At 39.0% G+C, this 24,909-nt stretch overlaps 1 protein-coding gene across 1 annotated transcript in view; it reads right to left on the bottom strand.

The window, feature by feature from the left end:
* Positions 1 to 18,250, bottom strand: part of LOC128696427 (uncharacterized) — a 51,809-nt gene extending 33,559 nt beyond the window's left edge. The window contains exons 1-4 of the mRNA XM_070092412.1: positions 17,820 to 18,250; positions 16,325 to 16,390; positions 15,366 to 15,472; positions 12,638 to 12,863 (exon numbers count right to left, since the gene is read on the bottom strand). Of these exons, the coding sequence (XP_069948513.1) occupies positions 12,638 to 12,863; positions 15,366 to 15,472; positions 16,325 to 16,390; positions 17,820 to 17,876 (456 nt within the window). The 5' untranslated portion in view covers positions 17,877 to 18,250. The remainder of the gene's footprint in view (positions 1 to 12,637; positions 12,864 to 15,365; positions 15,473 to 16,324; positions 16,391 to 17,819) is intronic.
* Between the last annotated feature and the right edge of the window lie 6,659 nt (positions 18,251 to 24,909).

The raw sequence follows: 24,909 nt of genomic DNA, 5'->3' as shown, positions 1-24,909 counted from the left end.
TAACAGTTCTATGATCCCTAGGAAATTGCCATTGTTTTCCGAACCAAAAACCTCATTTTCTCCACGGAAAGCAAGTCCTCTTAGAGCTAAGAATTTTACAACAGCAACAACTCTTTCTAGAACTTTTCTCCAATAAGTGCGCTCTTTTTCAGTTTGATTTTCCAAATGAGAATCCAATAAGCCTTTTTTCTGTGCACGAAATACACTGGCTAAAATGCAGCTCCTGTGAGTGGTGCTGTTTTCATGTTCCTCGAAACGCTTGGAATTTTTCCAGTCATTGAACCCCTGTGTGAAGGTATTTTCTTTGGTAGAAAATAGCTTGCATGCTGAACAGTACACTTTTCCTGAGCTTTCAGAGTATACCATCCATGATCTTTTCACAGTTTCTGAATTTGCAAGCTTCCTATAAAACATAGATGACTTTAAACAACGACGACTTCCATCATCATAAATCCTTGCTGATTTCCTAAAGTCAATGTTCAGAGTTTGACTGAAGTTTTCTGCAATGAAAGCATTACATAGAGAATCTGAGATTACATTTGGCCATGAGGCAGGATCTTTCAAGACAAATCCTGTGGATGAAATGTCCGTTGAGACATTGAGAGGAGACACAAAAGAAGTAGATGCTGGCTGAGAAATAATGGAGGGAGGGCTTCCTGTATGATCTGATGTATCTGCAGATTCAACTGTACTGGTAACATCAGAAACTGTTTTCGTGAGCATGTCTGTGATCTTTCTGCAGCTTCCTACATCTTTCTTTTTCTGTTCTTCTTCTTGAATTTTCTTCTTTCTTTTCTGTGACCCACTCGCATAAGAACGTCCAACATCACGTTCACGAGATGCCATAATGAGGATGTATCACTGTCTGTAATCATGCAAATACAAATTTTTCATTATCAATTATTATTAATTTTTTAATTATTATTAAATTTTTTTTTTCTGTCAATTGGGGGGATATGGCCCTTGTAGCCCCCTTTCCTCTGGCTGCGCATCTAAAAATTCAAAACGTTACCAGAAAGGAGTCATATACAGAACTTTTACCATAGATTAGGTTAGTGATTTGGGCTACGAATATTTTACTAATTCATCCTCCTAAAGTGGTTCACAACATTGTCAGTGTACAGATTGCCAACACGGCTTGCAGTAGCTGTGTCAGGGTGATTTTCATCATACTATGTATGCCATGCTATGCATGCCACTACGATTCTTAAATCTTTCAAACCAACCTTTGCTGGCCTTCAATTCACTCATATCACCACTAGTTGCAGGCATTTTTCTAATTAAATCCTCATGCAACTGCCTAGCCTTTTCACAAATGATCGCTTGAGAGATGCTATCTCCTGCTATCTGTTTTTCATTTATCCACACCAATAACAGTCTCTCAACATTTTCTAACACTTGCGCTCGCTGTTTCATAATCACAGTTGAACCTTTTGCAAGAACAGCTTCCTTGATTGCCGTTTTCCTGCTCACTATAGTAGAGATGGTTGACTGGGGTTTACTATACAACTTGGCCAGCTCCGACACACGCACTCCACTTTCATACTTTGCAATTATCTCTTTCTTCATTTCAATAGTCATTAGCACCCTTGGTCTCGATGGGTTGGCACTAGAAGCTTTCTTGGGGCCCATGGTGACTTATTTTGCAAAAACAAGCACCAAAAACAGTGATAATATGGATAATATGGAATGTACCGAATGTATCCTTAGATGCGTGCACACTGGCTGGGTTGTAAACACTGGCACACACGGGGCAGTTCAGGCCACACATGGACACGTTTCGTACGAATCGTATCACATACCGGGTTTTGTAACGGGAACCGAGGCAAATTTTTTGTGATATAATGCTTCGGATACCGGATTTATCGGATACCGATGGCTTCGCGAACCGGGGGTCCACTGTATATCCTTTGGTTTATATAAATTAGATTCATTTATAATAAATAGAACTATTGTACAACTATGATAAATTTCTCTAGTGTTAAGTAGTCAGTAAGCCATTAAATTAAGTCGGCCTATAATGCCAAGGCATAATAGAGGCTCTCTTTGCACTGCAACCCATTATTATAAATACATAACCTCAATGTACTACTTGCAAAGAAATAAATAAATTTGAATTTGAACCACAAGAGATATTAAACCAGGGAAGTGTTTTTGGATATGCCCAAATGAGACTGAACTGTGGAATAAAATCACATTGATAATAATAGATGATAACATCAAAACGGCCTTCATAAAAAACACGACAGCATTCTATAACAGTTGGGGAAATAAAAAACCTGGGCCAGATGGTGCTATCACCCCTGGTACAAATCCTGTCCTGGTAGATAGTAACTGTAAGAATAGAGAAATAAATGATGGCAGCCTGGAGGGGTACAGGAGCTCTAGTGGGGAAACAGGTGTGGACAAGAACATGCAAAAACCAATGTTACAAACTAGCAATACCACAGAAGATAGTAAACAAGGGGATGCCCCGAGAAATAGTGAAGATAAATTTCTAGAAATAACTGATGAAGGCTCCATTGTTAGCATTAGTGCTGAAGATAGAAATGAGACAGGAAAACATGCACCAGTAGGGAACAGAGTCACAAAAAACCAAGGCAAACAGAAACCAGGTCTCTGCAAATACTATGCACTTGGTATCTGCAGGCATGGAATATCCAGAAAAACAGAAAGGATGTGCAACTTTGACCACCCCAGAAAATGCCGTGCCCATATGACAACAGGAAAATGCACCCTCCCTTCCTGCAAGCTTTTCCACCCTGAAATGTGTCACTCTTCAGTTCAGGAAAGACAGTGCTATAACTTATATTGCCAGGCACACCACCCACACCACCTAAAGGGTACAAGAAGACACAGAGCATCCAGACCATGGGAAAACCTGGGTAGCCACAGCCACTCCAGAGAGAGAGGTTTTTTAGCGTAAGGAAGAAAAAAAAGCTGGCAGGAAGTGACAGAAATCGTACACCAACTCCAATCATTTCTGGAGTGGAATCACAGTCGATGGCCTCCACTCCAAAACAACAGATATTAGTGCCAAGAAAAAAAGACCCCCCCCCATACCACCAATACGATGTCATTCATCCTTGCAAATATACAGGGTCTAAAGCCAGCAACGAATAACAAAATACCTTTCATCTGTGGACTGCTTACAGAGTCAAATGCAATGTTTGCGGTTTTCACAGAGACCCATATGGATCCCAGGTTACAACCTATACAGATGTGACAGAGTGAACAAGCAAAAGGAAGGCGGGGGTGGCCTGTATATCACAGAGTCAATTATATGCTCAGAACTACTAAATGCCTCAAATGATGTAGTTGAAGTTTTAGCAGTAAAGATCGAGAACCAAAACCTGGTCATTGTGGTCGTATACAAGCCTCCGGATGCAATGTCCCAACAATTCCAGTAACAGCTTTTGAAAATTAACCACTGTCTGGAAAATCTTCCAGCTCCTGCCCCCAACATCCTGCTCCTGGGTGATTTCAGCCTAAGGCACCTAAAATGGAGGAATATAGCAAATAATGTTGTAGCAGAGATAACACCAGGAGGCAACTCAGATGAAAACTCACACACACACGAGCTTTTAAATCTCTGCACCAATTTCACCTTAGACCAGCAAATAATAGAGCCTACAAGGTTTGAGAATACGCTGGACCTCATCTTCACTAACAATGATGAGCTGATACAAAATGTCATCATATCAAAATCAATATACTCAGATCACAACATAACAGAGATCCAGACATGTATGCGGGGAGTCGTATACAAGCCTCCGGATGCAATGTCCCAACAATTCCAGTAACAGCTTTTGAAAATTAACCACTGTCTGGAAAATCTTCCAGCTCCTGCCCCCAACATCCTGCTCCTGGGGGATTTCAGCCTAAGGCACCTAAAATGGAGGAATATAGCAAATAATGTTGTAGCAGAGATAACACCAGGAGGCAACTCAGATGAAAACTCACACACACACGAGCTTTTAAATCTCTGCACCAATTTCACCTTAGACCAGCAAATAATAGAGCCTACAAGGTTTGAGAATACGCTGGACCTCATCTTCACTAACAATGATGAGCTGATACAAAATGTCATCATATCAAAATCAATATACTCAGATCACAACATAACAGAGACCCAGACATGTATGCGGGGAGTCCCAGACCAATAAAATAAGATCAGTCACGAGGGAGCTTTCTCCAAATTCAACTTCAATAACAAAAACATAAGGTGGGACCAGGTAAACCAAGTCCTAAATGACATAAACTGGGAAGATAGACTAAGCAACATGGATCCTACCCTATGTCTAGAACAAATTAACTCTCTGGCACTTGAGGTATGCTCAAGGCATAATCCCTTAAGGAAAAGGAGGAGAAGATGTAAACTAGAAAAAGAAAGGCGCTCCCTATATAGGCGAAGGCAAAGAATAACAGAGCAGCTACAAGAGGCCAATATATCTGCAATATGTAGGGAGACATTGGTCAGATAAATAGCAAACATCGAACTACAGTTAAAGGAATAAATGAAATTGAAAGAAACTCAAAATATTTCTTTTCTTATGTCAAATCAAAGTCTAGAACAACATCCAGTATTGGGCCCCTACTTACACGGGATGGGTCCTACACAGATGACAGCAAAAAACTGAGTGAACTACTGAAGTCCCAATATGACTCAGTTCTTAGCGAGCCACAAACCAGACTGAGAGTCGAAGACCTAAATGAATTTTTTATGAGAGAGAGACAGAATTTGGTAGACACAAACCTGTCTGATATTATCCTGATGCCAAATGACTTCGAAAAGGCGATAAATGACATGCCACTGCACTCTGCCCCAGGCCCCAGACTCATGAAACTCCTTTTCAACAAGAGCTGCAAGAGGCCCCATCACGTGCTTTTAACATCCTGTGGAGAGGGAACATGGACACTGGGGTCATCCCACAGTTACTAAAAACAACAGACATAGCCCCACTCCACAAAGGGGGCAGTAAAGCAATAGCAAAGAACTACAGACCAATAGTGCTAACATCCCATATCATAAAAATCTTTGAAATGGTTCTAAGAAGCAAGATCACCACCCTTCTAGATACCCATCAGTTACACAACCCAGGGCAGCATGGGTTTAGAGCAGGTCGCTCCTGTCTGTCCCAACTATTGGATCACTACAACAAGGTCCTGGATGTTCTAGAAGACAAACAGAATATACAGACTTTGCAAAAGCCTTTGACAAGTGTGACCATGGTGTAATAGCGCACAAAATGTGTGATAAAGGAATAACAAAAAAAGTCGGCAGATGGATCTATAATTTCCTAACAAATAGAACACAAAGAGTAGTAGTCAACAGAATAAAGTCTGAGGTGGCTACAGTGAAAAGCTCTGTTCCACAAGGCACAGTACTCACCCCTATCTTGTTCCTCATCCTCATATCGGACATAGACAGGGATATAAGCCACAGCGCCGTGTTTTCCTTTGCAGATGACACCTGAATTTGCATGGCAGTATCCTCCATTGAAGACACTGCAAGACTCCAGGCAGACATCAGCCAAATCTTTAAATGGGCTCCAGAAAACAATATGAAGTTAAATGATGAGAAATTTCAATTACTCCGATATGGAAAACGTGAGGAAATTAAAACTTCATCAGAGTATAAAACAAATTCCAACCACACAACTGAACGAACAACTAATGTCAAAGACCTGGGGGTGATCATGTCAGAGTATCTCACCTTCAAGACCATAACACTGTATCAATCGCATCTGCTAGAAAAATGGGAGGTTGGATAATAAGAGCCTTCAAAACCAGGGATGTGAAGCCCATGATGACACTCTTCAGGTCGCTTATTCTATCTACGCTGGAATATTGCTGAACACTAACAGCACTTTTCAAGGCAGGTGAAACTCTGACCTAGAAAACATACAGAGAACCTTCATGGCATGCATAACTGTGATAAACCTCCTTAATTACTAGGAATACTTGAAGTTCCTAAACCTGTACTCCCTAGAATGCAAGAGGGAGAGATACATGATTATATACACCTGGAAAATCCTAGAGAGACTAGTACCAAACTTGCATATGAAAATCACTCCCTATGAAAGCAAAAGACTCAGCAGATGGCGCAACATCCCCCCAGTGAAAAGCAGGGGTGTCACTAGCACAATAAGAGACAACACACTAAATGTCAGGGGCCCAAGACTGTTCAACTGCCTCCCCGCATACATCAGGGATTTTACCAACAGACCCCTGGCTGTCTTCAAGCAGGCACTGGACAGGCACCTAAAGTCGGTACCTTACCAGCCGGGCTGTGGTTCATACGTTGGATTACGTATGGCCAGCAGTAACAGCCTGGTTGATCAGGCCCTGATCCACCATGAGGCCTGGTCACAGACTGAGCCAGGGGGGCATTGACCCCCAGAACTCTCTCCAGGTATACTCCAGGTATGTCTCTGTTATCTTCTGACTACTACTCAGATGATGGGTATAGAGTGATTACCTACTATATGATGAGTAGAGAGTAAGTATCACCAACATCATGAGTTTGGGGTGAGTGTCACTCATAGTACAGTGGAACCTCGGTTTTCGTTTGCCCTGGTTTTCATCAAATTTGGTTTTCGACAACTTTTTTCATCAAAATTTTGTCCCAGTTTTCATTCGTCACCTCAGTTTTCATCGAGTTGACAGTGGTCCGCCATACCGAACATGTCCCCTCGTGTCCACACAAAGCATCCCACGCGTTCTGAGTCAATCTGGTTTTGTTTCTCGTCAGTAGAGGGTGGTAGTGATGGTGGTAGTGATGGTGGTAGAGGGTGGTAGTGATGGTGGTAGAGGGTGATAGTGATGGTGGTAGAGGGTGGTAGTGATGGTGGTAGAGGGTGATAGTGATGGTGGTAAAGGGTGGTAATGATGGTGGTAGAGGGTGGTAGTGGTTGTGATGGTGGTAAAGGGTGATAGTGGTTGTGATGGTGGTAGAGGGTGATAGTGCTTGTGATGGTGGTACAGGGTGGTAGTGACTGTGGTAGAGGGTGGTAGTGATGGTGGTAGAGGGTGGTAGTGATGGTAGTAGAGGGTGGTAGTGATGGTGGTAGTGGGTGGTAGTGGTTGTGATGGTGGTAGAGGGTTGTAGATTAGATTAGATTTTGCCACCGAAGTGGCTAGTTTATTGTGCACCCCATATCCATCCTGTGGATGGTAGCCTAACAGCATATGGATACACAAAAGGCCTAGGAACTAGGCCCCAAAAGGGTTAACAGGTGTACATACGGGTTTTTATCTACATATCTAAAGTTCCCTTATCTGTTACATGCAAATTTAGGAAATTTGCTTAGTATATCTAGTATCTTATTTTCATTAATAAGATATCTTGACATGTCACATAGGTTATTATACTGTCTGTCTATGTATTCCTCAATAAGTGGACAATTGAGCACATAGTGTTCAAGACAGTGACCATATGCCTGATCACATAATTTGCATTTAGTTTGATCATCATCTGTGTGTCTCCCAAACTGCCAGAAGTACTTGAACCAAGCCTAAGCCTGGCCACTACAACATCAGTCAGTCTGTTCACATTGCAAGTTGCTCCATAAACATACTTATCTACGTTCATGTTATAGTGGGTTATAGACCTACTCAGGCTTCTAACTGCATTCCTATAACAATCATTTTCATTATTCACTTTTCTCCTAATATTATTCTTAATGCTAAACACAGATATACCAAAGTTATATTCTACATTCTCCTTCTGGGTACTCTTCTTGGCTAATATATCAACCTTATCATGAAGGAGTAATCCAATGCATGATGGGATCCAGAGCAATTGTACATTAATTCCTTTGTCCCTGATTTTTGAGTATCTATACCTGGCTTCTCCAATGAGCATGTTGTTGGAGTCATTATATGAGTCAAGAGCCTTCAGTGATGACACAGAATCAGTAATGATAGAGTCAAGCTCAGTGTCATAGGTTAGCTTTAGTGCCATTAGGATTGCAAACAATTCAGTTTGCAGTGTAGACACCCAGTTGTTAATTCTTATGCCTAACTCAACAATTTTATTATCGTTCTTAAATAGGGAGGTGGCAACAAGAGCAGATGCAGCCCTGCCAGAAGACTCCTGTTTAGATCCATCAGAGTGGTAGTGATGGTGGTAGAGGGTGGTAGTGGTTGTGATGGTGGTAGAGGGTGGTGATAGAGGGTGGTAGTGATGGTGGTAGAGGGTGGTAGTGATGGTGGTAGAGGGTGGTAGTGGTTGTGATGGTGGTAGAGGGTGGTAGAGATAACCTCTCCTCCTTCTCTCCTCCTTGCCGTCTTCCATATGCCTACAAGTCTTCAGTAAAGGTAAAAGTGATGTTAAATGTTCATTTATCCATTTCATTAGTCCTTTATACAGTGGAACCTCTACTTGCAAGTTTAATCCATTCCATGACCTTGCTCGCAACTGGATTTGCTCGTTTGCAGAGTCAATTTTCCTCATTTAAATTAATTGAAATGCAATTAATCCGTTCCAGCGGAATTCTGTACTTCAATAATTTCACTAATATCAACTCTACGGCTTATTTATCTATCTCACTTCATCAAATATGACATAATAAACAATATAAATAACATAGAAACCTAATATAAACTCTAAAATGAATAAAATATGTCATTCATGTAGTGGTATGGATGGTGTCGGTGGTGGACGAGAGTTTGTCTGGACACCGGGCAAAATTCTTCAAGAATAATTTCGCTAATATCATCTATACGGCTTATTTATCTATCACAGTTCATCTAGTATGACATAACAAACAATATGAATAACATAGAAACATGATATATACTCTAGAATGAATAAAATATGTCATTCATGTAGTGGTATGGGCGGTGTCGGCGGTGGACAAGAGTTTGTCTGGAGACCGACAAAAATACTTCATGAATAATTTCGCTAATATCATCTATACGGCTTATTTATATATCACAGTTCATCTAATATGACATAACAGACAATATAAATAACATAGAAACACGATATATACTCTAGAATGAATAAAATATGTCATTATGTAACAGGTGGAGGCGGCCACAACCGCTCCCTCTTTGTTGTGGTAAACACTGCCATCTAGTGACGACCTTTTGAAGCCGTCTATTATTACAATTATTATATGTAGTACATATGTATTATTATTATACATATTATTATTATTATTATTATTATTATTATTATTGTATTATACTATTATTATTATTATTATTATTATTATTATATATATATTATCACACCGGCCGATTCCCACCAAGGCAGGGTGGCCCGAAAAAGAAAAACTTTCACCATCATTCACTCCATCACTGTCTTGCCAGAAGGGTGCTTTACACTACAGTTTTTAAACTGCAACATTAACACCCCTCCTTCAGAGTGCAGGCACTGTACTTCCCATCTCCAGGACTCAAGTCCGGCCTGCCGGTTTCCCTGAATCCCTTCATAAATGTTACTTTGCTCACACTCCAACAGCACGTCAAGTATTAAAAACCATTTGTCTCCATTCACTCCTATCAAACACGCTCACGCATGCCTGCTGGAAGTCCAAGCCCCTCGCACACAAAACCTCCTTTACCCCCTCCCTCCAACCCTTCCTAGGCCGACCCCTACCCCGCCTTCCTTCCACTACAGACTGATACACTCTTGAAGTCATTCTGTTTCGCTCCATTCTCTCTACATGTCCGAACCACCTCAACAACCCTTCCTCAGCCCTCTGGACAACAGTTTTGGTAATCCCGCACCTCCTCCTAACTTCCAAACTACGAATTCTCTGCATTATATTCACACCACACATTGCCCTCAGACATGACATCTCCACTGCCTCCAGCCTTCTCCTCGCTGCAACATTCATCACCCACGCTTCACACCCATATAAGAGCGTTGGTAAAACTATACTCTCATACATTCCCCTCTTTGCCTCCAAGGACAAAGTTCTTTGTCTCCACAGACTCCTAAGTGCACCACTCACTCTTTTTCCCTCATCAATTCTATGATTCACCTCATCTTTCATAGACCCATCCGCTGACACGTCCACTCCCAAATATCTGAATACGTTCACCTCCTCCATACTCTCTCCCTCCAATCTGATATTCAATCTTTCATCACCTAATCTTTTTGTTATCCTCATAACCTTACTCTTTCCTGTATTCACCTTTAATTTCCTTCTTTTGCACACCCTACCAAATTCATCCACCAATCTCTGCAACTTCTCTTCAGAATCTCCCAAGAGCACAGTGTCATCAGCAAAGAGCAGCTGTGACAACTCCCACTTTGTGTGTGATTCTTTATCTTTTAACTCCACGCCTCTTGCCAAGACCCTCGCATTTACTTCTCTTACAACCCCATCTATAAATATATTAAACAACCACGGTGACATCACACATCCTTGTCTAAGGCCTACTTTTACTGGGAAAAAATTTCCCTCTTTCCTACATACTCTAACTTGAGCCTCACTATCCTCGTAAAAACTCTTCACTGCTTTCAGTAACCTACCTCCTACACCATACACTTGCAACATCTGCCACATTGCCCCCCTATCCACCCTGTCATACGCCTTTTCCAAATCCATAAATGCCACAAACACCTCTTTAGCCTTATCCAAATACTGTTCACTTATATGTTTCACTGTAAACACCTGGTCCACACACCCCCTACCTTTCCTAAAGCCTCCTTGTTCATCTGCTATCCTATTCTCCGTCTTACTCTTAATTCTTTCAATTATAACTCTACCATACACTTTACCAGGTACACTCAACAGACTTATCCCCCTATAATTTTTGCACTCTCTTTTATCCCCTTTGCCTTTATACAAAGGAACTATGCATGCTCTCTGCCAATCCCTAGGTACCTTACCCTCTTCCATACATTTATTAAATAATTGCACCAACCACTCCAAAACTATATCCCCACCTGCTTTTAACATTTCTATCTTTATCCCATCAATCCCGGCTGCCTTACCCCCTTTCATTTTACCTACTGCCTCACGAACTTCCCCCACACTCACAACTGGCTCTTCCTCACTCCTACAAGATGTTATTCCTCCTTGCCCTATACACGAAATCACAGCTTCCCTATCTTCATCAACATTTAACAATTCCTCAAAATATTCCTTCCATCTTCCCAATACCTCTAACTCTCCATTTAATAACTCTCCTCTCCTATTTTTAACTGACAAATCCATTTGTTCTCTAGGCTTTCTTAACTTGTTAATCTCACTCCAAAACTTTTTCTTATTTTCAACAAAATTTGTTGATAACATCTCACCCACTCTCTCATTTGCTCTCTTTTTACATTGCTTCACCACTCTCTTAACTTCTCTCTTTTTCTCCATATACTCTTCCCTCCTTGCATCACTTCTACTTTGTAAAAACTTCTCATATGCTAACTTTTTCTCCCTTACTACTCTCTTTACATCATCATTCCACCAATCGCTCCTCTTCCCTCCTGCACCCACTTTCCTGTAACCACAAACTTCTGCTGAGCACTCTAACACTACATTTTTAAACCTACCCCATATTATTATTATTATTATTATTATTATTATTATTATTATTATTATTATTATTATTATTATTATTATTATTATTATACATATTGTTATTATTCATATTATTATTATACATATTATTATTATTATTATTATTATTATTATTATTATAATCGTTATTATTATTATTATTATTATGTAAATTATTTGTAATTTTTATTCACACAAAAAATATAAGATTTACTGTTATTCCTTATTGCAATAATTGTATAAATATGTCAACCCATTCACGACTGCATATTGGAATGGACAGTGACGTCATTTGTTTACACTGAAACAGACAAGCAATGGATCATTTCTCCTACGTTGAGCTCTATTTCAAGGTACTTTTCATCGTGAAAGCAATCAAAATCATATCTATTTCTGTAATATATCTTCCATTCTATCAAATGAGACCAAAAAAACGAGAATACAACCATAAAAACCATTCGAAATTACCACTAAGGGGTGGCTAATTGCTGAGAAGTGAACTCCATTATTTATGCTTAGATTTCTTTCATTTTTGTGTACGTTAAGAAGCATCTTTCCGTCATACATTGCCCAAGTTTCAATAAGATAGTCCAACAAACAAATGAGATACAATTCCCAAGAGCAAGAGCCCCTCACCAGTGTCAAGGAACCTGCCTTGAGGTCTGCTCGCTTGTGGAAATTTTGCTCGCGTATGGAAGCAAAAAATTGACCCATCGACTGCTCGTATTTGGAAAAACTCACACGTGGACACACTCGCAAGTAGAGGTTCCACTGTATTTATTTCTCATTGTTTTCTGTATGTAAAACTATAGTTATAGTTATTCTCTATAAAATGTATTTTTTGTTAATACTTTTGGGTGTCTAGAACGGATTAATTGGATTTACATTATTTCTTATGGGAAATATTGCTTCAGTTTTCATCGAATTCTGTTTTCGTCAGGCTTTCTGGAACAAATTAATGATGAAAACCAAGGTTCCACTGTATAGGTATGGCTGCAAAATAAAGCTATAAAAGCAACTCAGAACAACAATATGTAAATTTTGGTCAGTGCCTATCTTCACACACTCCACAGCCCCAGCAATATTCAGATTCCTTTAACATTAGCATATATGATAATTACCTGGAAGAGCATATCACCAGCAATGACAAGAATATCGTATTCCCAAAGATTCTTGACTCGAAGAGTAAGTTCAAAATCTGCAACCGCACCAATGCTATTAGCTTCAGTGGTAGATCCATCATTTATTATGTTTTCTACAGGAAACTCTGAGGCGGTTGCCCAACGTTCAAAATATTTGTACTTGTCTGCATTGGTGACCAGGAATACATTACTGAAAAGCTGACGCCTGTCACAAGATACACATTGCATTAATAGTTGTTCAAAACTACTGCAAGTAATACTGTATGATGCATGATATGAACAAATTACACATAAATTATAGGTTCATGGATAGCTTTATGAATACAGCTTAACATCTGAATAAACCTCATCAGAATATGTAGCCAAGAAACCTGTTCATTTATAGTACTTTAAGAAATCCCACACATGATCCAAACTGCAAAATTTTTAAAGAAAACTAAATTATGAAACTTATTACTCAAGCCTCTTCACAGTAAGTGTTAGAAGGAAAACCCTTATTAAGGAAAATTATATACAGTATCATAAATGCTAGCAACTGTGTTGTCTTGAAACCAGAAATAATCATATCTAACTTTACAGAAAATAATAATATCTTACTGTTTTTTAAATAAATATCTACAGTATTTCTAACATAAAATAAGTACATTTATGCTAAATAATATATGTTATAAAAGCATCATGTATTTACAGCAACATTTCTACTAGTAAAGACAGTAATAAGGAAACTTAAGAAGACAAGAGAGACTAGCAAATAAATGCTCAAGAAAAGCAGGGTACACTACTTGCTTAATACCAAGCAGCATGCCTAATAATGTTGAAAGTATTGTTTAATCCATACACATCTAACCCACAAACCTAAGATCAAACTTACATGATATTTTGATACATCCTGGACCATTATATTTATTACTTGCTTTGCTGTACTGGCAATAGCATTAAACATTTTTTACCTCAATGGCCATTCCTTTGCAAAGGCAGGTGGCCCAAAAAACATAATACAGCCTCTCCTCACTTAATGACGAAGTTCAGTTCCTAAGACCACATCGGTAAACAAATTCGTTGCTAAGTGAGGTGCATACTATAATGGCAGTGGATTTGTGTCAACCATCTTTGATATTGCTTTAATGTCACTTTTGCACCATTTATAACATTTCTGGTATATTTTTAAATGTTTATACAGTAATGTACTGTATATTGTATTAAAGAGAACAGAGGGAATCAGCTCTAATGTACATTATTTTAGGTATGCACACTAGTCAGAGAGCCCATCGTAAGTCCGAGTCGTCAGTAAACAAGTACGTTGCTAAGTGAGGAGAGGCTGTATTCATTATCATTCATTCAACTGCTTTCTTGCCAAAAGTGTGCTGACATCACAATTCAGATTATCCTCTGACTGCAACATCCCCACCCTTCCTTCAGAGTGCAGGGATTGCCTTTCCCACCTCCAGGATTCAAGTCCGGCTACCTGGTTTCCCTGAATCCCTCCATAAATGTTACCTTGCTCACGCTCCATTAACCCTTTGAGGGTCGACAGGCCCTCTCCGAAACTCGTTCTCAGGGTTGGCCAAATTTAATTAAAAAAAAAAAATTATTTTCTCTTATGAAAAGATAGAGAATCTTTTCCCGATCATAAAGACACCAAAAGTTTGAAATTTGATAGAAAACTTACGGAATTATGCTCTCACAAAGTTAGCGGTCTCGGCGATGTTTACGCATCGGCGATTTTGCCCACTTTGAGCCCCATTTTCAGCCAATTTCACTGTACCGACAAAAAACATGAATATTTCGCTAGAACTCCATTTTTTCTATCGAATGGGTGCAAGAAACCACCCATTTATGAAATTCAACTATCCAGTACAGTGGTCAGAATTTAGCAATTTTGCCAATTTCACACAAATTTCAAAAGATGCCAATTTCCGAATAGGGTCCAGAATAAACAAGAAAGACATTCCTGGCACTAAAATGACATTTCCTCTAGTCATTAGTCACGTCTCAAGGCCCCTCTTATATTCTTTTGCTTTCCACTTTGAATTTTTATTCTCACAAAAAATATAAGATTTACTGTTATGCAGACTTCTGCATTAGTGTAAAAAATGGTATAAATATTATTGGTGCACTTGTGAAAGAATATTAGACTCACCAGTTGACGTGTATTGCACGCTTGGCACGATTTGTTTACTTTTGAAGTTTGGTAAAAATCGAACATTTCTGCTACTTTGAGCTCAATTTCAAGGCACCTTTCATTGTAAAACCAGTCAAAATCATCTCAATTTCTGTAATATGTCTTCCATTCTATAAAATGAGACCAAGAAAACTAGAATACAACAATAAATACCATACGAAAATACACTGCAAAGTTGCTGATTTATTCCAAAAAAATGGTCAAAGTTTTTTTTTTTCTCATTATGCACTGTGTGCTGCAGGATTTTTTTTAGACTGTGCACACTGACCACATAGACCCATTCTTTCATATGAAGGCCTAACAGCTTTCTCCCACTAGATTTGAGGCCGCTAGAATTTATGCGTACTAGTACGTCAAAAACCCCTACGCGTAAGACGTACTAGTATGACCAAAACCCTCAAAGGGTTAAAAACCACTTGTCTCCCTTCACTCTAATCTAACACACTCACACAGGCCTGCAAAATAATTATCTTAAAACATTACAGGAAAAAGACTTGTAAAGGAGAATCAACAAAGTATATTTACGTATTAATTGCATCCCACCAGTGGTCAAGGATCCTCTTGCCTTGAGGTGATGGAAGCAGAGCTTTGGGCACCCCCTTCAGGTGGCCATATCTGCCACTTTTATCATCCTGTTGCAAACAGAACATGTAGAAAATATATTTCAGAGTAGTCATTACATACAATAAACAACTTTTACATTTCTGTTAATACCATATTATTTTAATTTAATGAAGTAGCTAAATTGAATTGCATATTAGTAAAAAAAATTTTTTTTGTAACACTGCCTGTTTCCCACTGAAGCAGAGTGACCCAAAAAAGAAGAAACACTTTCATCATCACTTGTCTTGCCAGAAGCTTACCAATACTACAGCTCAAAAACTGCAATATATCTCCATCCCTCCTTCAGAGTGCAGGCACTGTGCTTCCCATTTTATAAACATAGCAATATTGCTATACAGGTGCTCCTTAACTTATGATGAGGTTATGTTCTGACAAGTCTATCGTAGGTCAAAAATATCCTAAGTTGACTATGAATGCAATATGTTAGATATGCTAAATAAATAAGTAAATAAATAACTACTGTCACTGAATAAGCAAATAAACAAATAATTACTGTAACTAAATACCAATATTGAAAAATAAATAAATGAATACAGGTTACGGACTTGCCACCTTCATGCCGGGTAATTATTTCAAGTTTCATCTCCAAAGTAGTTGCTACTGCACCATCATCAAGTTGAAATATCCTAAGTCAAACCATCATGAGTTGAGGAGCACCTTCTTCTTTCTACTGGCCGTATCCCACCGAAGCAGGGTGACCCAAAAAGAAAAATGAAAGTTCAAGGTGACCCTGTATTTATAAAATGGAATTTGTTAATACATACTTTATTGAAAATTTAGTTTAGTTACTTCATAATAATACATTATTATTACAATTATTGAATTCTATGGAAGAAAATTTAACCAGAGTAACTTCTCACCTGAATTTCTTTACTGAGCTTCTGTGCATGACCTGCAGTGAGAATAATGCACACTAGACCACGGCCCTGTAAGAGGACAACACAAGTCATGATACTGTATAGCACATCAGTATACCTAAGCAAGGAATCAGGATCATTAAGTTCTGCAGATATAAGCATGACTGAGCAAACTGAGAATGATGTATACCAAAAGAAATTATATTTCAATTGTACAGCACAAGAATTCACGCAATTTTTCATAAAAATAATTACAGTAAAATTAAATAAAAACTATTGATTTTATAAGTATTTTTAAGGCAAGGCAATTCCATTTTAGTAGTCATAAAACAAGCATATCTTCTTTATGCATTTCTGCAAATCCTGATTTCTTCTTTACAGTTAACCCTTTCAGAGTTTTGGCCGTACTAGTACGGCTTACTCGCCAGTGTCCATGACATACTAGTACACATAAATTCTAGTGCTTTCAAATCTAGTGAGTGAAAGCTGGTAGGCCTACATATGAAAGAATGGGTCTATGTGGTCAGTGTGCACAGTATAAAAAAAATCCTGCAGCACACAGTGCGTAATGAGAAAGAAAACTTTGACCGTGTTTTTGGATTAAAACAGCGACTTTGCACTATATTCTCGTATGGTATTTATTGTTATATTCTAGTTTTCCTGGTCTCATTGTATAGAATGGAAGACATATTACAGAAATTGTGATGATTTTGACTGGTTTTACAATGAAAAGTACTTTGAAATTGAGCTCAAAGTAGCAGAAATGTTCAATTTTTACCAAAGTTCAAAAGTAAACAAATCATGCTAAGCATCCAATACACCTCAGCTGGTGAGTCTAATATTCTTTCACAAGTGCGCCGATATTATTTATACCATTTCTACACTAATGCAGTAGTCTGCATAACAGTAAATCTTATTTTTTTTATGAGAATAAAAATTCAAAGTGGAAAGTAAAAGAAATGTAAGAGGGGCCTGGGGACGTGACTAATGAACAGAGGAAATGTTGTTTTAGTGCCAGGAATGTCTTTCTTCTTAATTCTGAACCCTATTTGGAAATTGGCATCTTTTGAAATTTGTGTGAAATTGGCAAAATTGCTAAATTCTGACCACTGTACTGGATAGTTGAAATCGGTAAATTGGTGGTTTCTTGTACTCACTCGATAGAACAAACTGAGTTCTAGCGAAATAGTTATGATTTTTGTCGACTAGTACATTGGAATTGGCTGAAAATTGGGCTCAAAGTGGGCAAAATCGCCGATGCATAAACATCGTCAAGACCACTAACTTTGCGAGAGCATAATTCCATAAGTTTTCCATCAAATTTCATACTTTTGGGGCCATTATGATCGGGAAAAGATTCTCTATCTTTTCATAAGAAAAAATAATTTTTTTTTTTTTTAAATTTGGGGGACCTTGAGAACAAGTCTCTGAGAGGGCCTGTGGACCCTGAAAGGGTTAATACAGCATCAAGCACAGTATTTTGGTACCTGGAGTTTACCTGGAGAGAGTTCTGGGGGTCAACACCTCCGCAGCCTGGTCTGTGACCAGGCCTCATGGTGGATCAGGGCCTGATCAACCAGGCTGTTACTGCTGGCTGCATGCAATCCAATGTACGAGCCACAGCCCGGCTGGTCAGGTACCAACTTTAGATGCTTGTCCAGTGCCTGCTTGAAGACAGCCTGGGGCCTATTGGTAATCCCCCTTACGAGTGCTGGGAGGCAGTTGAACAGTCTTGGGCCCCTGACACTTATTGTGTTGTCTCTTAACGTGCTAGTGACACCTCTGCTTTTCATTGGGGGGATGTTGCATCATCTGCCGAGTCTTTTGCTTTTGTAGAGAGTGATTTTCGTGTGCAAGTTTGGTACTAGTCCCTCTAGGATTTTCCAGGTGTATATAATCATGTATCTCTCCCGCCTACATTCCAGGAAGTATGTTTTACAATTAATTTATCTACTATGCCTTAATTTTATTTACAGGTTTAATGTAATATGATAAATATTTTAGGTTAAAGCATGAAGAAGTTAGTTCAAATTAAATGCACTAGCCATGAGGTTAGACTGGTTAGACTGGTTAGATATGGTGGGTTTTGGTGGGTCATTTCATAATACTGTACTGCATCTAAGACTAGGTATTAAGACTATTGTTTATAATAAGTTATAATTTTGATGTTTAGTAAAATATCAGTTAATATGCTGTAGTTAATAAAGATGTTAAACTGAAGGTTGGGTCCTAAGCTAAACATTCAAAAATTCTGTAGGAAAAATGCCATAAGCCCTAATATATTACATAATAAAATCTATAGTCAAAGCTAATCTAATGTATGAGAGGGACAAATTATGGTTAGACATATAGCCACAGGTAAAAGATATGAAATATTCAGTAAACAGTATCTAATCATGGTCCTCAATGATTTTAGTTTAATTAAGACAGAGTCAAAGCTCCACATACAGTGATACTGTAAATACTTCCATAAACAAAGAGGAAAGTGAAACAACTACAGCTAAACATGAATTTAATGGACATCAATTTAACAAATTTTGGATTTAAAGGACAAACCCCATTCTCCATTGTTTTCAGAATTGTCCACTATTGCTATAGTCAAAGAAAAACAATGTCGTACTTCAGATTTAACGGACACTTAGCATTAAAGGACAACCTCTTCCCTCTATTAGTCCATTAAATTGAGGTTTCACTTTGTGTTAACATAAAACTGGAATTGAGATTGCACTGTACTGTGCCATAATGGACATCTAATGGTTTTAATATCCAAACAGGTTGGTAAGCCAATATTATATAGTGTATTTTCAAAGTGGTAGAAGGAGGTGGAGTTTTATTGTGCTAGCATAAGCTTCATGGTGCTGAATTCAACACAGTTGTTGCAAATATATCTAGAGACTGTCTCTGAAATAGGGTTAATATCCTTGACTTAAAAATGCATATGACACGGCCAACCATGATTTATTTAACAAAATCAAGCTCATTCTCAACTACTCGAATAGAACAGTTGAGGACTGGAACATTCTGCCGAGTGACAAATTTATGTGAGAAGGGATGTGTTCGAGAAAGACCTGCCTAGTATGGGCCAGTAGACCTACTACAGTGCTCCTTTAGTATGTCCTTAAGATGACTAAAAAAATAAAACCAACCTCACACGCAGGGAAGTTTATTTGATACATAAAACAGTGCTGATCAGCCAATTTTGAGATATTAATTCACTCTTTTTTACAATTGCAATCATTTACAATATATACAGCACAAAAGATTATTCTCAGCAACAGCGCATCCAGCAATCACATTGCCACCTGAAGAGACTTACCACCATGGTTATCTTAGATGGTAAGCCAGCATCTTCAGAGTCCGGTTGCATCAGACCTTGGTTTAGATATTGTTGTTGTTTAATTGTTTTAATAAAAGCTATTATTTTAGCAAATAATGTAAATTATGTAATTGTATTAATGTATGTATATAAATATCATTACTAAATTAACGTATACACATTTATAAAACAAATATATATAAATCAAAATATATAAGAATCGGATAAGTTGTGATCATTCATTTTTGTTTACATGTAGTGTTGTTAGGTTGTTAAGGGCTACCATAGTGAGAGCTGTACCAGACACCAACACTACCTTGTTTGATGGATGATTCTCCGCACCTTATAAATTGACCTCATATTCCTATATATTCATAGTAACAAATAAGACACATGTGCAACACTGGAGTAGCTTTATTGTGGTGTTTCACATGCATCGCATTCATCAAGTTGTCGGCATTATACCTTTTATCTAATGATTTTTAATAATACTATAAGTAGGAGGTTCACAATATGTTCCAAAGCCCACGTATAAATCCAAATGTACAAACCATACCATGGGTTGGGATAGTACATGCTGTCAGAGCGCGTCGATCTGGAGTTTTATGACTCTCTGATCGTATGTTCTATTCCCAACCGTGGTATGTTTTGTTTGAAATTGTGTCATTACGATTTCGTGAGTCCAAATGTGCACCTGTTAACCCTATTGGGGCCTAGTTTCTAGGCCTTTTGTGTATCCATATGCTGTTGGGCTACCGTCCACAGGATGGATATGGGGCGCACAATAAACTAGCCACTTCGGTGGCAAAATTTAATCTAATCTAATCCACGTTGGAAGTGTTTAGTGTCAGTTTGGGAGGACAAGAGGAACACTAGAATGTTGATTCCCATAAGCAACTGCAGTGACAACAGTCATCACCGGACTGACACCAGTAGTGCGGTCATCGGGTGAAGGAATCTCTAAGCAAACTGCAGGTATCCTAAAGTAGAAATTGTCTTACATTCAAAAGTTTCCTTACACCTGTTGCCCTTGTTTACCTAGCAGTAAGTAGGTACCTGGGTGTTAGTTGACTGTTGTGGGTCACATCCTTGGGGGTGGTAGTATACCTCAATAGAGCTGGGTTTTGAAATGAGCTGAGGTAGGACAACAGCTCTTAGCCTGTAAAATTATGTGTAAAAAAAAACTGGTTAAGAGATCCTGGAATTTCAAGTTTCTGGTGGCTCCTATAAGCCCATCAGCACTGCAGTCTTTATCAAAGATGAATACACATTCGCTCTCATCACAATACTTAAACTTAAGTGCGAACTCTATTTTTTTCGAATTAGTAAGTAAGTTTATTCAGGTATACACATTACAGTTACACAGATTATCATACATAGCAGCATATATGTAGAGAACCTAGGATAACCCAAAAAAGTCAGAGTGACTTATTTCCATTGGGGTCCTTTCATTATCGTTTGCAAAATCGTGACATGCTGTTGGTGTCTGCAGGTCCTCTTCACTAGGCTGCGATGTACGTTCTACAGTGTTCCGGCCGTACCTTCGGTGTTATGAGAACTAGTTCTTAAGTAGTGAAAATTTGTCTGTCATTCCAAGACACGTGTGCTAGATGTGTTAAGTGCTGCGGGTCTGGAGTAATTAACAAGTAGTACAGTGTTGGTAACTCTCGAGACGACTGTGGGCCCAGTGAATGACCTTGAAAATCGCACTGCGACCCGCAGGCCACTACACCCATATTGCCTGTGTCTAGTGAGGTGAATATCCCTTCCTTGTCCCTTCTCTCTTATGGAATAAAGGCGGTTTCACTGACCCAAAAGTAACAGACTAACTCTTCCATCTCAAGCAGCTGAACTATAAGTGACCTATGGATGTGAACGAAGTAAATGATGGTGAAGGCGAATTCGTACGTTTTAGAAGTAAGGGAGCTTTGAAAAAAGAAAGGATTTCAAAGGAGACTTGCTGCAAGAAACAACGAGAGCAACAACAACCATTGCAGAACGGTTAGGCTTGATTTCCCTGCTAACACTGAGTTTGAGGTCAAGTTTAGATGGTTTTACGAAGCTTCATTAGACAACCCAGAAAAAAAACTTCGGATTCGCTTTCGTCATGACGAGGATAATTACGTTTTTGTTACTAACGACCCAACATTCATAGAAAAACTTCTTACTCATAAATATGCTAACATCCAACTCCAAGCTGCCCCACCAAGATCACCTAAAGTGCTTACTGTTATCCACAATGTCAATAAGTACTTGGATCCTAAATTTCTGTTGTCAGATCAAGTTGCAAACCCTCGTCGACTTCCAAATGATCTGATATTGGCTGAGTGGATTGGCCAAGGGACTCCACCATCATATATCTACTCTCGTGCAGCGCTTAACAGGAGTTACAAAATAGCTTTGTACAAACCACCTCACCGTAGATGCTGCAAGTGTCAGTGCTGGGGTCACATTGCTTTTAAATGCTTTAGTAAGTCACACTGGTGTGCAGTGTGTGCCAAGGCCCATCCTTCTCACCAGTGCTATGATATGATAAAGAAACACCAGACCTTTGCATTAGAATGTATCAATTGTAAGACTCCAGGAGTCACAGCTGCTCATGCTGACTGCAGAGCGAAAGCTGCCCACATCGCCAGCCACAGGGCTCCTGCCTCGCCCATCACCCCCCATGATGAGGCAATAGGCCTACCAGATACTTCATGTCTGAATACTGACCCATGCCTGAACTCAGACAATATGGTTGAGCGAGTCACTCTGGGAGTACATCAACAGAGCACGATCACGTCTGCTATCAACACTAGTAATGCTGAACATTAAAATGGTATAAAATACCGACAGATTGTTAGGTAAGACACATATGCAACAGTTAGGTATCTTTATTATGAAACGTTTCGCCTACACAGTAGGCTTCTTCAGTCAAGTACAGAAAAGTTGATAGAAGCAGAAGATACTTGAAGACGATGTAATCAGTCCATCACCCTTAAAGTTTTGAGGTGGTCAGTCCCTCAGTCTGGAGAAGAGCATTGTTCCATAGTATGAAACAATATGGAGATGAAGTGGAGATGAAGAAGCCTACTGTGTAGGCGAAACGTTTCATAATAAAGATACCTAACTGTTGCATATGTGTCTTACCTAACAACCTGTCGGTATTTTATACCATTTTAATGTTCAATTTGTCAGACACTGCAACACAAGGGTATCTTGGAACAGACCTGCAATCAACTTCGACAACTTCCACTAGTGAGAGCGGCTGGATTTGAGAGGGACCTGACCTTTCACCATCTGAGTTCTTACCTCTCCTAGTGGCCTACGTCTCACCTCTTGGCGCTATAAAAAGCTCCATTCTGTCACTTCATCTCCATATTGTTTCATACTATGGAACAATGCTCTTCTCCAGACTGAGGGACTGACCACCTCAAAACTTTAAGGGTGATGGACTGATTACATCGTCTTCAAGTATCTTCTGCTTCTATCAACTTTTCTGTACTTGACTGAAGAAGCCTACTGTGTAGGCGAAACGTTTCATAATAAAGATACCTAACTGTTGCATATGTGTCTTACCTAACACTAGTAATGCTGCTGGTGTTGACACCATCTGTCTGGCTGAGTCAGCTGTCAGTCAGCCACCTGGCTCAGCTGATCGGGACTTCATACCTCCAGATGACGCTACTCTTGCTGGGGTGGTACACAACATGCAGCTGCGCATAACAATACTGGAGAAGCAACAATGGTGTTTGAAACAACAACTTGAGCACCGTGAGGAAAAACTTAGAGGTTTCAAATGAGTACATCAACCCACAGATTGTCAGCCATTATGAAAATGAGTGTGGTGATGATGAACAAACTGATGATTGCAGTGGTGTTAATAATTACAAAAACGATGAATCTGATAGTGGTGTTTACAATCACAGTGAAGATGATAAGGGCAGTGAAGACCATCATGATAGTCAACCTGATGAGTGTAATGTATTGATAGATACTGAGTGTGGAGATGACCCGGTTGTTGATAATGGTGTATGTATCACTGGTCATAATGATGAGGGAAGTGATACATGTGATGATAGTGATGAGTGTAATAAAAGCGGAGAGGTGAGTGCGAGGGATAGTGTCACCTTCCATACATTCACAGACAAAGAGCGCAGTGACCTCTGTTTACAAAGACTCCCAAGAGGTCTCACTAATGGAAGTGCACTTAGGAGACTCATGGATAAGGATAATACTGATGATATTGATATTGATTATGTCTGTTTGTTATTTAGTAAGTTTTTTCATTTTGCTGAGAAATTGAATACTATCCCTGGACTTTTATAATGGAACCAAACTCGTATAAACTATCCATTTTAAGTTGGAATATTGCGTCACTTAGAAAAAGATTTTCTGACCTGCATCATAAAGTAACCACTGAATCCATTGATATTGTGTGTCTACAAGAGTGCAGAGTCCCTGAAAAATCCCAACCCCCTAAATTGCCATCGTTTGTTGCATATAACCTCAAATCTACTAATTCTTGTGTTCTATATATTAAAAAATCACTTCCCCATCAACTTCTTGCACATAAGAAAACAGAGGGGCTACAGTATCACGGTGTTAGGATTTATATTGGGAACTCTGCTCTCAACATATTTAACTTGTACGCTCCTGCTGATAAGTTTAATTACTTGGAGCTCCCAACTTGTGCTCAGTCTGAACCTACTCTCATTATTGGTGATTATAATGCAAGACACAAAAGCATTGGAAACTCTCAGTTTGGTAATCGTAATGGCAATCAACTGTTGTCACTCTTAAACAGTCATGATAATGTGCAAATTGTAGGTGACCTTGAACCCACACATATCTATGGAGGTGTCCTTGATCTGTGCCTGGGCTTCAACATTACTTCTGCCAGCTGTGAGTCTTCCATTGTAACAGATATAGCGTCTGATCATTTCCCAAGGCTAACCTCTCTAGATATTGGTAATACTATTCTCCCTGGTGGGATATTCAAACGGAAACGTCTTAATGTTTCCCCTGATCAACATGATGACTTTGTTGCACATGTGACTGACTGGTATAATTCCTATGAGTGTACCTCTGTCGAGACTTTTAACAATGACCTTGTGAGCAGTATTCAGAACTTCTTAGAGCCGCCTCTGAAACCTCCTACTACTCTAAATCCAAATGACTTCCATAATAATCATAAGTCTTATAAAAATCATACCTATTACAATGATTCTAAACTTCGAACATTGAAACGTACTGCTCGCAGACTAGGCCTAGCCTATAGAAACCATCG

This window comes from Cherax quadricarinatus, chromosome 39 (assembly GCF_038502225.1).
Source record: "Cherax quadricarinatus isolate ZL_2023a chromosome 39, ASM3850222v1, whole genome shotgun sequence".
In the NCBI taxonomy this organism is placed as follows: Eukaryota; Metazoa; Arthropoda; class Malacostraca; order Decapoda; family Parastacidae; genus Cherax; species Cherax quadricarinatus.
Note: the sequence above shows the minus strand (reverse complement) of the source record. Positions and strands in the feature narration are given on the sequence as shown.